Source organism: Gymnoscopelus braueri (genome assembly GCF_963280865.1).
Source record: "Gymnoscopelus braueri genome assembly, chromosome: 9".
NCBI classification, from domain to species: Eukaryota; Metazoa; Chordata; class Actinopteri; order Myctophiformes; family Myctophidae; genus Gymnoscopelus; species Gymnoscopelus braueri.
This window is the reverse complement of record NC_137610.1, coordinates 8,406,467-8,420,943: the sequence shown is the minus strand read 5'-3', so window position 1 is coordinate 8,420,943 and position 14,477 is coordinate 8,406,467. Positions and strand designations below refer to the sequence as shown.

Here is a 14,477-nt window from a genome sequence, read left to right as displayed (position 1 = left end):
GTAAGTGTCAAGCAGCTGACCAATTTGTGGCATATTCTCACTGTCACATACTATAGGTTGGTATAGGCGCTTCTTTGATTTGACTGCCACCCCAGCACCACCAGTACAGTAGGCTTTGCTTACCTTGTGGATTCTGTTTTCCCCTGAGGGGTTTTGTGATAACTGTATATCCCCCTGCTCTTAAATGGTTGTCTTAATTGTGCTGAGCAGGGATCAATGTGCACAAATGTGACGCAGAGCTCGGCAACAAGAAGAGCGTTTGTGCGTTTGCATGCACTTGTGTGCACCTACCATTGAGTTTGAGTGAATTGTGTAAAATTGTGTCTCTGTGTGTTATCGCATCATCTAGGCTATTTCGTTTCAATAGACCGGTATGGCCTCTACATAATGTCGATGTTTACAGTTCATAGATAACGTCTCATAAATGTTTGATACCACATACAGTATAATAGGCATAAGATGAAAAAGTGTTTGAAATGTTTCAAGAAAGCTTGACAAAGTGATCTATTCAGACTGCAGTCTGCATAGTCACCATACAGAACATGTTTCTTACATTAAGTTAAATCTGACTCTTTTAGATATTATACTGTAGCATCAGTACAGACATTACAATTGCTACTCCCCCTCTCTCACTTCAGAAATTAAACAAGCCTTGGCAGTTCTAACTAAAGCAGGTACTGTAAGGATAAGAAGATATTAACTAGACAGGGCACTTTTTTATGTAGTACATTTTATTTTTCTGTATTTTTCTATCAAATGAGACCCAGCAGCAGCGCAACGGGCAGACTGTGTGATTTTTCTTACAGATGAAAGTGAATATATAATTAACATGCTGTAATTGCGGGCAGCCTCTCTTTTCATTTCGAGATGAAATGATGCGAGCTTGCTCCCCAAAGCCAAGGTCAGGAGTCTGTGCCTAGGCAATGCATATTTAATAGAACAAGAGATCACCATAGATGGCTTGGTAGCTTTAGATATCTTATGTTAATTTCTATGCTTCTATGCATTAGGTAGTCAACAAACATCAGTATACCGCAGCATGCTAACAGCATAAATTATTGAGTGTTTTCAAAGTGCTATTTATTAACAGGCACTACGTTTTCAACTCTTGGCGCCTGAAACCAGAGTGTGATTTGCCCATTTCCTTGACCTCCAACCAAATTCAGTTACAGTAGCCAGACCGCAGCTATAATACACTCCACTCGCTGTAAAACTAAATGGGGTACCTCTGTCCCCGTGCGCTGACGTGGTTTGGTAGCCGGTGGATGGTTCTACACCGCCACCAGAGGATTTCGCTGCCATGCTCGATAAACACTGTTCCGACCGCCATGCCGCTTCCCGCATACGGCATCCCCACCTCCGCAGACACAACCTCTGCTCAAACGCTCTGGAGGGGCTTAAGTCATATAAAAACGAGAACCGTTTCAGTTTTACGAGAACGCTCATACAGAGAATCCCAGCAGGCTAATACAAGACAGTACATTGTTCGATCAGGAACACGCCCCTTTAAAGTGTGGTCGAACGATGGAACTGGTTAAGCGTCCCCTCTGCCAATGATATCAGATTTAAGGAAAAGGCCTTTAAGGCCCCGGTCCAGACCCTCCTCCTGGCTGCCTGGCGGGCTGGCTGTCTGCAGCGTGTTGGCTGAGGATGACCTCATGTGCTGTGGCTACGGTGGTTTTGGCAGCGAGGAGACATGTGTAAGCTGTGGCAGAAGATGACAGGGAAAGGCAGCACGGACATTTTCTGCCGAAGCAGCACGTTGGTACTAGTATTTATATAGGGAGATTATTTGATCCTCACTCGCCTGTGTTGGGCAGTTTGAAGTGCAATAAAAGAAAGGACTACAGATGAAGCCCTTCTAGGAGCTCCACTTTTCTGCTGCGTGCTTGATGAAATATTGTAGTACTTTAGTTTTTAACCAAAAAGGAAATGTTTTGCTCGCTTTGAGCCGTTGGAAATTACAATTGTACCTAGTTAATTGTGTGAAACATTAGACGGTATGAAGTCTCATAGAGTCTAACAGAATGGCTTCCCTGTCCAATCTCTATCGATAGTATTAGTAAGTTACTACAGTAGTTCCTGAACCAAATCACATACTACATCGCAGTGTGGCATTCAGTGGCAAAGCCCCGTACAAGTAAGGACAAAACTTATATAGCCTACATCATTTAAGATGAGCACAGCTTATTGTTTTCTTATTTCTTTTTTATTTCCATGTCCGTGTTCAGGGCCCTGACAGTCAGTGGCAGGTAAGGTCTTCCTAAGCCTTGAGCGACATCAAGCGGCTTCAGTCCTCATGAACAGACCGTTACTGGGGTGCCGTTCGTCCTTTATAATCTTCTCTGCCCTACCCAAGTACCTACTGTATGCGGTCACAGGCATCCTGCATCCTGAGATGGGAGCTCCTTGTGGTGCACTTCGCCACAGAACACCTACATCCTTGGAGCGGCTATTTCCATAACATACAGCAGTGGTTCTCAATTACCGTAGTGGTCCTTGAGGGGGTGAGATGTCATTATGTCATAGAGAACTGCCCTCATAGAGATGACTGACATGTTTGAGATCCACATTGGAGATCCTGAGGTCTACATGATTTGATTAAAAAAAAGTAAGATGTATATATATTTTTTAAAGCTTTTCTGCCTTTATTGGATAGTAAAGTGGAAGAGTGACAGAAAACAGGAAGAAAGATACGGGGAGTAACACGCCGCAAAGGTCGTCGACTCGTCGGGCTCGGGAATCAAACCCACGACTCGCTAACAGGCTGCATTAGAGCCTATATGCGGTATGCACTTTAACCACTAGTCCATCAGCCCCATCAGCACCCCATGATTTCATTTTCATATGATGGTTTTCCTACTGAAGTAGTCCACTGCTACAGTATGGGTTGGCTTTGGCTTTTTAAAATTCAGCCATGAATAGTGACACAAAATAACTTGTCATTACTGTTTGGTGTTACAAAGTGTTTGGCCGTGCCTTATATAATATGAAATAAATAATTGTCTGCTGTGCTACAATTAATGGATAAATACCCCAACTATCATGGTCATGGTCAATGTCATGTCAGTATCACGGTCAGTATCATGTCAGTATCACGGTCAGTATCATGTCAGTATCATGTCAGTATCACGGTCAGTATCATGTCAGTATCATGGTCATGGTCAATATCATGTCAGTGTCATGGTCAGTATCACGGTCAGTATCATGTCAGTATCATGGTCATGGTCAATATCATGTCAGTATCACGGTCAGTATCGTGGTCTGTCACGATCTTGGGCAGAGGCCAAGATCGTGACAGACCACGATACTGACCAGGAAACCAAGGATGGCTTCCTTCCGTGACATGGTCAGTATTATGATGTCAGTATCATACTGACATGATAAGGACATGATATGACTGAACATGATATATCATGTTTAGTATTATGCCAGCTAATGGAAAGCAGCACTGAATTTAAATGAGTTTTGTAACAGTTCATGAATCAACATGAATGAAATTATGCATGTGTTCTTGCTAGAACAGCACAAACATTGGGGGAAAAAAATATTACTACTAGCCTATACTATATCGCTTTCTCTTATCTGTTATCAAAACTGAACAATTCATTGTACGGTAATTAGCTTTTCCCTGTGCTCAGAAACAATGTTGCCAGTAAGCCCTTTTTTAAATCTATTTTTTGTTTGTTTCACACATACAAACAAGTAGAAAGAACCATGAAATTAAAAGGCACAACGAAAATAAAAACATAACACAAACATTACAGACAATGACATAAATAGGAAAGGAAAGAAAAACACACCCACCCCCAGGACCAACAATATGGAAAAAGATAAATATATTTAAAAACCTACAGTATGCATTCTTCATTGTACATACAACAGTTCAAATCGTTAAGCTTATCTGCAATTTAAGGCCATATATTAACGTTATCCTCACTTTCTCAACTGTGCATTTGATAATTCTATACTATATTTAGAAATGTACGAGCCCAATGACAGAATAGTAAGGTGTGTGGAGTTTTCCACCTCATAGTCACCATCTGCTTTGCCGCCATTAGGCCGGCAAAAAATACACTTTTCTGTGTAGGCTATCTCAGGTCTAACTGGGACACATCATTGAAAATGAACACAAATGGGGATGTGTAATGCTAACCGATAAAAGTGATTGGCCTTTAGAGAAGCCGGTAAGTCCCCACTGACAGCCACTCTTCGTCTCCACATAATAAAGAGACAGCAGGTGTCATCTCCAAGCCTCGGCTCTCTTGACAAGATAGTTAGGGGGGGACGTAGCTGAGTGGGTAAGTCTGGAAATTGGAAGGTCGCCGGTTTGACCTTCGGCTCGCCCAGTGCATGTGCGTCGAAGTGTCCCTGAGACAGACACTTAACCCCTATTATTAATGGCATCCACTGCCCCTGACAGTGAGGATCTGAGTAATTGCAGGGGATACATTTACAATTGAATGGATAAATACCCCAACTACAATACAACAACTAAAGGGGACACATGTTTTGTTTTTTCAGTATTAAATGGACTAACCTCGCATTATTACCATCAAGGAACAACCGACGCCAAGAACCAACGATTACCACAGCACTGTACCTCCTCTAAACAAAACAAAATGACACTCGTCTGACAATAAAATTGGATATGAACCTGTCTGAAAGCCATCTCCATTTATCGAGAACAAACACAGGGTGTTGGCAAACAGTTTGACGCACTTTTTCCGCCCTGAATGCATCGGTGAAGGCAAAGCCTGTCCCTTCAGTTTAACGGTAATGGCTCCTCATTGTGGGCCGCAGAGAATGTGGTGCTATTCATACCAGTGGGTGATTGAAAAGAAAATTGAATCCCTTTTGATGTGATAAATGTGTCTATTACTGCATTTGCACACAAAATGTCGGTGGAAATTATAGTGGGAAGGTAGGGCTCTCTGGAGGCGAAAAATACATAGGGATGACATATTGGCTAGGTTTGATTGGAACTGAAATATAAATATACTGTATGGGAAGATGAAATGAGTCCATGCTGGCAGATTTTTTTTCCTGCAGGAACTTCACAAATGAAAGGCCTTGAGAGCCCCAATTGTAAGACTATATAAAAAGGTTAAATGTCTGCCTTGCTCCCTCTCTCCATCTCTCTATTAGAGCTGTTTGATAGAGGACACCAACACATGATGTTTGCCTAGTAATAAAAGGGAATTTTCCCTTTTGAATAAGTTCTGAAATACAGTGAGGAGCGCGCCGGGGATAATGGCGCTGGTATTTTGTGGTGCATACAGTGTTGCACTTGTGAAGGACACAGATCATTTGAAGTTCTTAAAACAGTTGATATGAAACGCTTCTGTTAAGCGATTCAGCTTAAGGCTCAATTTGGAACTTTTACATTTTGCAAGCATATGGACTCAAGGCTAAGAAACACATTTCTGATATTCCATTATGGTTTTTAACGTAAACTATTAACATAAAATAGTTATTTTACGTGAGGATCATTACCAAAATATATGATCATGTGATGTGCTGTATACTGTAGAAAATAGGCTTAAGTTAGGATGTCATCTATTAGGTATTAGGCTATTATCATGTTTTCAGTGTAGATGATGATACATTATAAGAAGGCCTTGATTTGCCTTACATAATACAGTATATGATTAGCTGCTATGGTTATTTATGAAGTGACCAATTGGACTACTTCTGCCTTGATGTTTTGTGATTTAAGCATTATGTAAATAACATTTTCAATAATTTACTATCATCTCAAGGCTCCTGTGATTTATAGCGGCTTAGTTGCTTGCCGGTGCCGCACACCAAAAATAGACAATCTCAAGCTCACAATGTGTCGCCCCTGCAGTGTGTTGTAAGCTTATATCTGCACATCAGCTATTTTTGGCGTGCTGCACTGAGATTTCAGTGCACAAGTATAAATCGGGCAATGTATTCAAGAATTAGGTACTCATTAATTTCCAACCTGACCTTCAGTGTCACACACAGACAGGACATAAATCCACACACAATAAAAATAAAAATTGTATTTCTGTTTGACAGTTTGTTGCTACTGCTCCTACAGATTTTGTCCAGTACACATGATCTCTGTTGTCGCGTGATGTAAGTTTGCGGGCCCTGGCTAGGCAACCCGGCTCTGAAGAGCGTACCTTTCTTGTTCATCATCAAAAGCATTCTCATTCTCAATATCCTCAAAAACATTCTCATCACTAAGTACAATAATTTAAAGCTTTTCACAGCACAGTCTGTACTTTTAAGAGATTTAATTTATTAACTACTGATTCTGGTGGTTTTGCTATTATTATGCTTTTAGACCTCACAGCTCTCTTTGATACAATAGCCCACAGAAGGCTATTCTTATGTCACGCTTAAAACGCATTAAGGGTACTGTCTTTGGTTCAAGTCCTATTTGACCGAGATTTTTCTCAGTAAGCATTGACTCGTCTTCTGCCTCCTTCCTGTGTGGAGTCCACCAATTCATAGATCCATCCTTTGTTCCCTCCCTGTATCTTCTCCCCCGGGGAAAGATAAAAAACGATTTAACTTTATATAATTATGCAGATTACTCCCAAATGCAAGATCTACCTGCCCCTGAAGAAAGAATATACCAGCTCCCTCAATGTATTGCTGGATTGTTTTAGGGACATCAACGTGTGGATAGCTTTAAACTTTTTAAATGTTAATGAAAGCAAAACTGAGGTAATGGTGTTTGGAGCCAGCAGTCCCTGTGATAGCCTGCCTCATAGACTTAAAATGCCACTGCTGTGCGAGGTCTCCGTCTTTAGTAAAAAATAAACAAAACTATTTAGCTACTCACCAAAACAAAGACTGTTTTGTGTTGTTGAAAGTCTATTCTCCAGGGTGGGAAGCCTCGCAGCAAACCCCCTTCTCTGTATAGTAAATGGTTTGGGCAGAAAATAAAACATTTACGCCAGACAGAAATTATTCCACTGCGCCCTCTACAGATCTGGTCAATATAAATGACCATTGACCAGATCTGTAGAGGGCGCAGTGGAGTAAATAAAATAATTTCTGTCAAACCAACAGTCACCAACCTTAATCTAGTTCTTACCAGCGGAGGCTTTTATCCAAGGTTAAGTGTGTTTTAACCTAGACTAGTAGGTGGCAGTGGCTCAGGTGGTAGAGTGGCCTGTTGGGAATTGGAAGTTTTTTTGCTTTGGATAAAGGTGCTGTATAAATGCACCATTATTGTCTCCACCAGGCCGAAAGGCATGGCGAGAGAGTATGTTTTACCCTCCGTCCGTCCGTCCGTGTGTGTGTCCTGTCCGTGTGTTACCAGCTAATCTCCGGCACCGTTGGCCCGGTCGCTGTGAAACTGTGCACACACACTCCCTGGATGCCAATTCAGAACCTCTGGGCCTGTTATAGCGCCACCTGGAGGCCGATTTGTGCAAAACCCATTTTTTTATATTACTCCTACAGCTTTTATCCAAACGTCATGCAAATTGGTACACAGTATCTCTATAGTCATGTGATCAACACAGATCTGTCCGATTTACCATATTCCATCCTCATTGGCTAAGGTGGCTTCCAAAATTTGCAGGATTGGTCGGTTTTGAACAAAATGCCTCAAATCATGAACGCAGCTTGCGATTTCCGTGAAATTTCACAAACACATTCCCACTAGGCCGAGGAAGAAATGCCACCCTTTTTCACATTGGCCTGTTATAGCGCCACCAGTAGGTCTAATTTAGCAAAACACATTTTTGGAACAAAATGCCTCAAATCATGAATGCAGTGTCCAATTGCCCTGAACGACCTAAGAATAAATGGCACCCTTTTCACATTGGCCTATTATAGCGCCACCAGGAGGCCACAATAACGTACCTGACCTGGCGGAGACTTGTGCTCCGAGGAGCACTTTTTCTAGTTTTTTTTCTGATTTCAAATGATTCATACATGCTTTTATCTCAACTCGTCTCACTACTGGACGGATTAACCCCCGCAAAAATGTTTTTTTTTTTTTTCTTTTTTTTTGTGGTACTCATAGGGCCAACTTCAGCCTGGGGGGGCCTTGAAGGGCCCCAGGAGCCCTTGTCAGAGCCTCAAACCCAGCGAGAATCACTGCTGTAAATACAGAGGAGGGGCCCAGACATTTGATATTTGATTAACCTAAACATTTCATTTTAGTAAATTGTCGATAGCAGCGCGGCCCAGTTCCCGAAGGGCCCCTGAGAGCCCAGGGCCCCTGGGCCACGGCCCCGGCGGCCCAATGGCTAATACAGCCCTGTAAGTAAGACTTCAAGCTAAAAAGGTACTTGCCCTGGCTGGTTTAGCAGCCAAGCACTGATTAACACCACCTGCAGAATCAATTACCTGGCTTTGCAGAATTGAAACGTATTGCTGACGTTCAGTCCCCTTCTACAAGCGATTATAGCCTACTGCAACTTAACACAGAAATGACAGTAAAGTACTTTTTTTTTTACATATAATTTGATAAACTTTGGAATGGATCACAAACAAACTGGCACACTCTCTGTGCTCAAGTCCTCTCTCCTCTCTCTCTCTCCTTGATTGGAAACCACCCACACCTGTTTAGTGTCCACTCACTCACTCCTGGTCCCTGAAACCACCCATCTCCCACATCTACCAATCACACAAGGTAAGTAATAATTGACCTAATAATTATATTGTTAACTTATTTGTGCAGTACAGCTTTTCCCTCCATATTAAACAAATTACTCGCAGCATAAAATATCCACAGGGTTACATTGACATGCAGAAATCTTCATTGGTATTTGCTATTTTGGATAGCGTTATGTTGCTAACTGGATAACGTTTTAGAGCCACTAAAAAAAAAAGCTTTCAGTTGTAGCCACTAACACATCCACCGCCAGAGGTTAATCTCATAATGTACTCACCAGTGCCAAGGTGTTTTTGTTGTTTTTTTGTTTTTTTCATGTCGCCATAGATCTTGTTAAAATCCTTAAGATTGAGCCGTGAACGGTCTGTTTACATCCGCGAGATCTCCCTGTATCTCCCAGTGAAGACCGCGTGTCAAACGGACTTCCATGACTGTAGTTAGAGCGGATTACGTTAAACAGTGAAATGCGAGGAGAAAAAACTACAGGAAGAGAATTGAGTTTCAGTTTCGTCTGTAGAATGGGAGCGGGCGTGATCGTCGAAACCGGATCCCAAATAATTCTATTTCCTGTCATCAAACCGGAAACGGAAGTGGATCAAAAAAATTCCGAAAGTGCACCCGGACCGCGCATGCGCGAAAAGACCGCAGCCCGTAGGACTACGGGCTCGGCGCTTAACCGTTGGATTTAACGGCCCGTAGAACTACGGGCCCGGCGGTAAAGGTGCTAAAGATGTGTAGGTCTACAACTGAAAAAAATAGCCTACCCGTAGGGTCCAAATTGATCCATAAGCATTTAATTGGTTCCACTTTCATGCATTAAATTGGTTTTTACTGTTGTACAAACTTGTGTAAAAAGTTGAGTGGAAAAGGGTCTGTTTTGAAAACAGTAGGCTACAGTAACCTACAGCCTACTAGCATTAAAAGAGAGTAACCTACAGCCTACTAGCATTAAAAGAGAACAATGGAAATGTCAACTCTATTTTGAAATGAGCCATCCTCATCATTTCAATGTGATCACTACAATGAAACTGAAAATTGAACTCAAACATTTGAACTACATTTTGCTGATGTACATTTTGCTACACATACATTAAGTCCTTTTCATAGTTGTATTGCCTCTTTTATCCCTGCTTTTTTCATTTTAGGCCTATACCTTTTCATGTGTGTCTTAGTTTGTTGAATTGATGTTAATTGATACTATTTGTTTTTTATTGATGTTTACTTTATCCTTTCATTTTTATTCTACTGTTGTTTTTCCTAATGGCTGTATTTTATCTATTGTAAACATAGTTGTTAAACTTTGGAAACCACTGCCTGGTTAATAATATCCACAAGTCAAGTCAAACTCCAACAAAAACAACTCATCTTCAGCTGCACACTGGTCACTGTTAATCCTTTTGGCAATCATTAATTTTTGACACCCAAGGTTGAATTTCCCAGACCTTGTTTAAGTTCATTGTTAACAACTCTTGTTGTGAGAAGCATGCAGATCGAGATAAAGAAAAATGTCATATTTTGTGTGTGTGTGTGTGTGTGTGTGTGTGTGTGTGTGTGTGTGTGTGTGTGTGTGTGTGTGTGTGTGTGTGTGTGTGTGTGTGTGTGTGTGTGTGTGTGTGTGTGTGTGTGTGTGTGTGTGTGTGTGTGTGTGTGTGTGTGTGCGAGCGAGCGAGAGAGGATTTTCCACCAATCCTCTTGTTCAACCATGCCGAGAACCACACTCTTAGTCACTCTCGGTTCTACTGTGAAGCCTAACATTTTTAATCTACATATCCATCTCTTTTTCAATACATAACAGCTTTGATGGCGAGACGCTCTTTGATGACAAGTGAATTTAATTTGCGTCTAAAAGCTTACAAAAAATCTGCTCAAGACAGATCACCACAATTACGACTTCTGAGCAATTACTGTAATGATGCGAACTGGTAAACACTGGACCAACATCTAAATAATTTAACAGACAAAACACATGATGCTGGAAAATGTAAATTCATCCTGTGTTTATGGAATGATTGTGTTGTAATGTGCCTTCCATGGCCTTGTGCTAACATGAATAGTCTTGTTTAGATGAGCAAATTGCATGATATTTTAATGGCCATTCTGGATGGCATACTGACGATGGTTAGACAATGGAATGGACTCCATCCTGTGAAAAGTTTGTTCCCAAAATTCTGCATCTGTAAAAGGACGTGGGTCATGTTATTCATAAAAATTCTGGCATAGCCTTGAATTTTATTCCCCTTTGTAGCTTGAATTTAAAAAAGGAGTAGACCTACAGTATTTAAAGTCTTAACTTTAAATCGCCAAATACCACCAGGGACAACCAGAAATGTCTAATCCTGAAAAAATGCAAACTCTTGTTTAGAAAGGAGGAGTGGGTAGTCCACACCACACCCTTTTCATATTTTTTTCTTTACTGAGACAAAATGTAGGATAGTTGAGAGGGAGACACTATAGCGGAGAGAAAGCTGAGAGAAAGACATTGCAGAAAATGGCAAGCCAAAATGTCCATAAGCGTCCCAACCAATGCAACACTTACCTGCAGGTCATGGACAGTCAAGAACATTGTGTTGAAATTACAATTATAACTCAGTTTTAGATGGAATGTTTCAACCTGATATTATTACAACTCAAGAGGTTTTGCTATTCACAGAGACCTCAACGTAAAGCAGACAATGGGCATGTTTTGAGGGGGTGGAGTACAACATTGTCAAATTTGTAAAAATGAATACATAATAATAATAATAATAATAATAATAATAATTATTATTATTATTATTATTATTATTATTATAAATAAATGTCTATATATAATAAATGTTATTTCATTTCTTAATGAAACCAGCCTTGAGTCACAGTGCTATTATGTCAGAGCTTAAAAAGTACACTTTGATACCTTTTACTTTGATAACCTTTCAATGAGAATATTTTGAAAAAGGTGCAGTTCAACAGCCTGCGTCATGCTTCTGTATCAAAAGCTATAACTTGTAATGAATGAACAATTCTGAGAAGCGTAGTTCAGTAATGTACAATACGTGACCGTATCAAAGCTCAAAGTCCTGACAAGATTATTTTGGATATCTTCCATTAACCAGCAGATCAAATGCAACACCTCTTCATTAAACTGTATCCAACGTAGCCAACAACAGGCTAAACACAACACTGCATGTATCGACGCTTTTTCCCAAGAGCGTCCAAAGACAGCGGTTAATGTGTAACGCCCTCTCTCTGTATACTAACCCAAGTTTAAGCTGAGTGGAAGGGGATACCTACAGGAACATTGGCCTCTGATAAGCCCAGCTGGCTTACTGAGTCATTGAACACACAACTGGACATCTTCAGTGACCTGCTGTAAGCTCAGCTGATGGCACTTCGCTGGAAGCAGCTGTATTAAAGCATTAAAACAGCATTAATGCTTTTGGATTGCATCATCCTTTCTGGTATGGAGAAGCCCTTTAGAGCGAATGGACTGAGGTGTGTGTGTACATCCTAGAGGCGTCCGTCAACCTGTTTTGAATTTCCACACTTGCTGTTTTAAAATCAACTTTTTGAACTATCCGACTTTAAAATCTGCCAGATCCTGGATGACATTTTGATGGACTTGAGACTATGCACACCATTTGACTAATCTCAAAGTTTCTGTATTTATAATATGCTGTCTTATACAGTATACTAAGTTCTTTAGTACAAGAACTATAGTCGTTTTTCAATCAAACAGGCCTTGCTCAGTTTTCCTGAATCAAGGAATCTTCCCTGTACAGTACTTCCCTGAAACGCATTGGATCTGGTTCCCTGACCATGGAAGGTGGCTTAGTCGGTGCTGGTAAACGGCTCCTCCATCTTAACGTTTTTATTGATGGGCATGAACCTCGTATGGGCGTCCTGGAGCTCCTCAGCAGGATGCGTCCTCAGTGGAAGGCCCAGGACATCCAGATGAAGGCAAGTGAATTTAGTCATTAATGGGTAAGGAGTTCACATCATCCATCACATGATGTAATGTACAGTAGATTTTGATAATGACAGTAATCCTAGTTATTGTTTCCATCATTATTCTTATGGGGTTTTGCGATATTTGAGGAATTAGAGCATGGGTTTCTGGTCCATCTATCTTGGCAGGTGATTTCATATTGTGGTTAGGGAATTTCTAAGATCCAAATGTTTGAAACAAAAGAAAATAATGTGTTTATATCACTGGTTTGCATCCCAATGGGTGCATAAACACGATTTAATTCCTCTGGGGACAGAGAATACATTAATCACATGCGCAATCAAATGGCAAATGTATACAGGCAAGCTGGATGGATTTACAGGCATTTTAGATGGATTACACATTATTTCTAGACAGCCCATTTTCATATCAGGATGTCTCCACATTCGGATGGGATTTCCTGCCCAACCTTTCACATTCACAATAGTATTCAACGTTACTTGGGACCCATTTTGGAGATCATGAATTCATGAATTCATCCATATGTGTCCATCCTGCATTTGCTGCATAGTCCTTTATTTTACAGAGTAGACCTAATAATAGTGTAAAACAAACAATACTGTATTTCAACTATAAGAACTATAATTATCACTGAAAAGTCTATCCTAATTCCTTTAAAAAAAGCAGTGTTGTTCAGTAACCACACTGTTATTAGTACTGTAGGCTCCAACACAGAGCACATCACATATGAGGATACCATCTGTTTTTTGTTTTGTTTTGTTTTTTCAAATGTACTTTTTGACTAGTAGAGTATCTTGCTGCATTTATTCACAATTACACCAGACTATCCACACTATGGCAAGTGTCACAATAGTGTGAGTGATACTAATACTAATCTGACAAAATGTAAGTATTTCTACTTTTAATGCAGTGCAATATTTAACGTTTTATCCGTTTTCTTTGGCTTTTTTGTTTTTTTACTTATCCATGTTTTGACAATGACGGATTACATCTATGGAACCATTTGTGTAAAAACACCAGTGGTATCCTTTAACGTGCATTTTATTTCAACAAGGGCCATGTAAAGACAAGGGAACTGGAAAACAACTTGGGTGGACATTTTGTTCTGGGAATCCTGGGAATTGTGTTGGCTGTAACATCTGCTCTGTACAGGATAATCCCATTCTAGTTCCCATGTGCAAACACAAGGTCCAATCTTTCAGAGAAATAGATTTTATGTTTGTTAGGGGACAGTGCACTGGGGTGTGTGACCCCTCCATCTAGACCAGGGCTGGTTGTGTATACAAACCATACCTACCCTCTCAGCTCTCAACAGCCCCTGCAGTGATGCATTGTATGACACTATCAAATACACAAGACAGCTAAGAGCATTGCTTTGAACATTCCAGAACAAAGGACAGAGTGAAAAATGACTTTGTAAATGTCAGTTAATTTAGACAACGATCCTTCCATAAATTAGACGCGTGCTGTGCGTGCATATACACTGTAGGCTATTTAGGCGAGAGATTAACATTGAACTTCTGCTTTTATTCTTTTTACACTGTGTGTGTTCAACACTACATGTCGTCATTGATGGTGTTAATAATGCCTTTAAGAAATAATGGACACTGGAGAAAACTTAATTTTTACACACATCCAAAATCTCTATTAGGCTCCCAAAAGCAGACCCTTTGCTTTCTCTTATAGCAAAGTGATTCATAAGCTCTCCTTCTCTCACTTCTACACCTAAAAGCCTGCCAGAGAGATTTAGAGTATTTGTTCTTTCAGTTGGATCACCATGGGGAGTATAGGCTAGCTAGCTCATGAAACCATAATTACTGATGTGTTATTTTGGAACCTGCGTGGCATCCAACTCATTAAGTTGACATGCAGTCTGCTATTTGGTTTAACATGATGCGCAAATCATTGCCGCACCTTGTTAGC

At 40.5% G+C, this 14,477-nt stretch overlaps 1 protein-coding gene across 1 annotated transcript in view; it reads left to right on the top strand.

Annotated features, from left to right (window-relative positions):
* Nucleotides 1-12,403: 12,403 nt before the first annotated feature.
* LOC308092158 (ethanolamine kinase 2) overlaps nt 12,404-14,477 on the top strand; it is a gene marked incomplete at both ends in the record, with an annotated part of 30,649 nt that continues 28,575 nt past the window's right edge. Inside the window, one exon of the mRNA XM_080438011.1 lies at nt 12,404-12,544. Coding sequence (XP_080294137.1) covers nt 12,404-12,544 — 141 coding nt within the window. The remainder of the gene's footprint in view (nt 12,545-14,477) is intronic.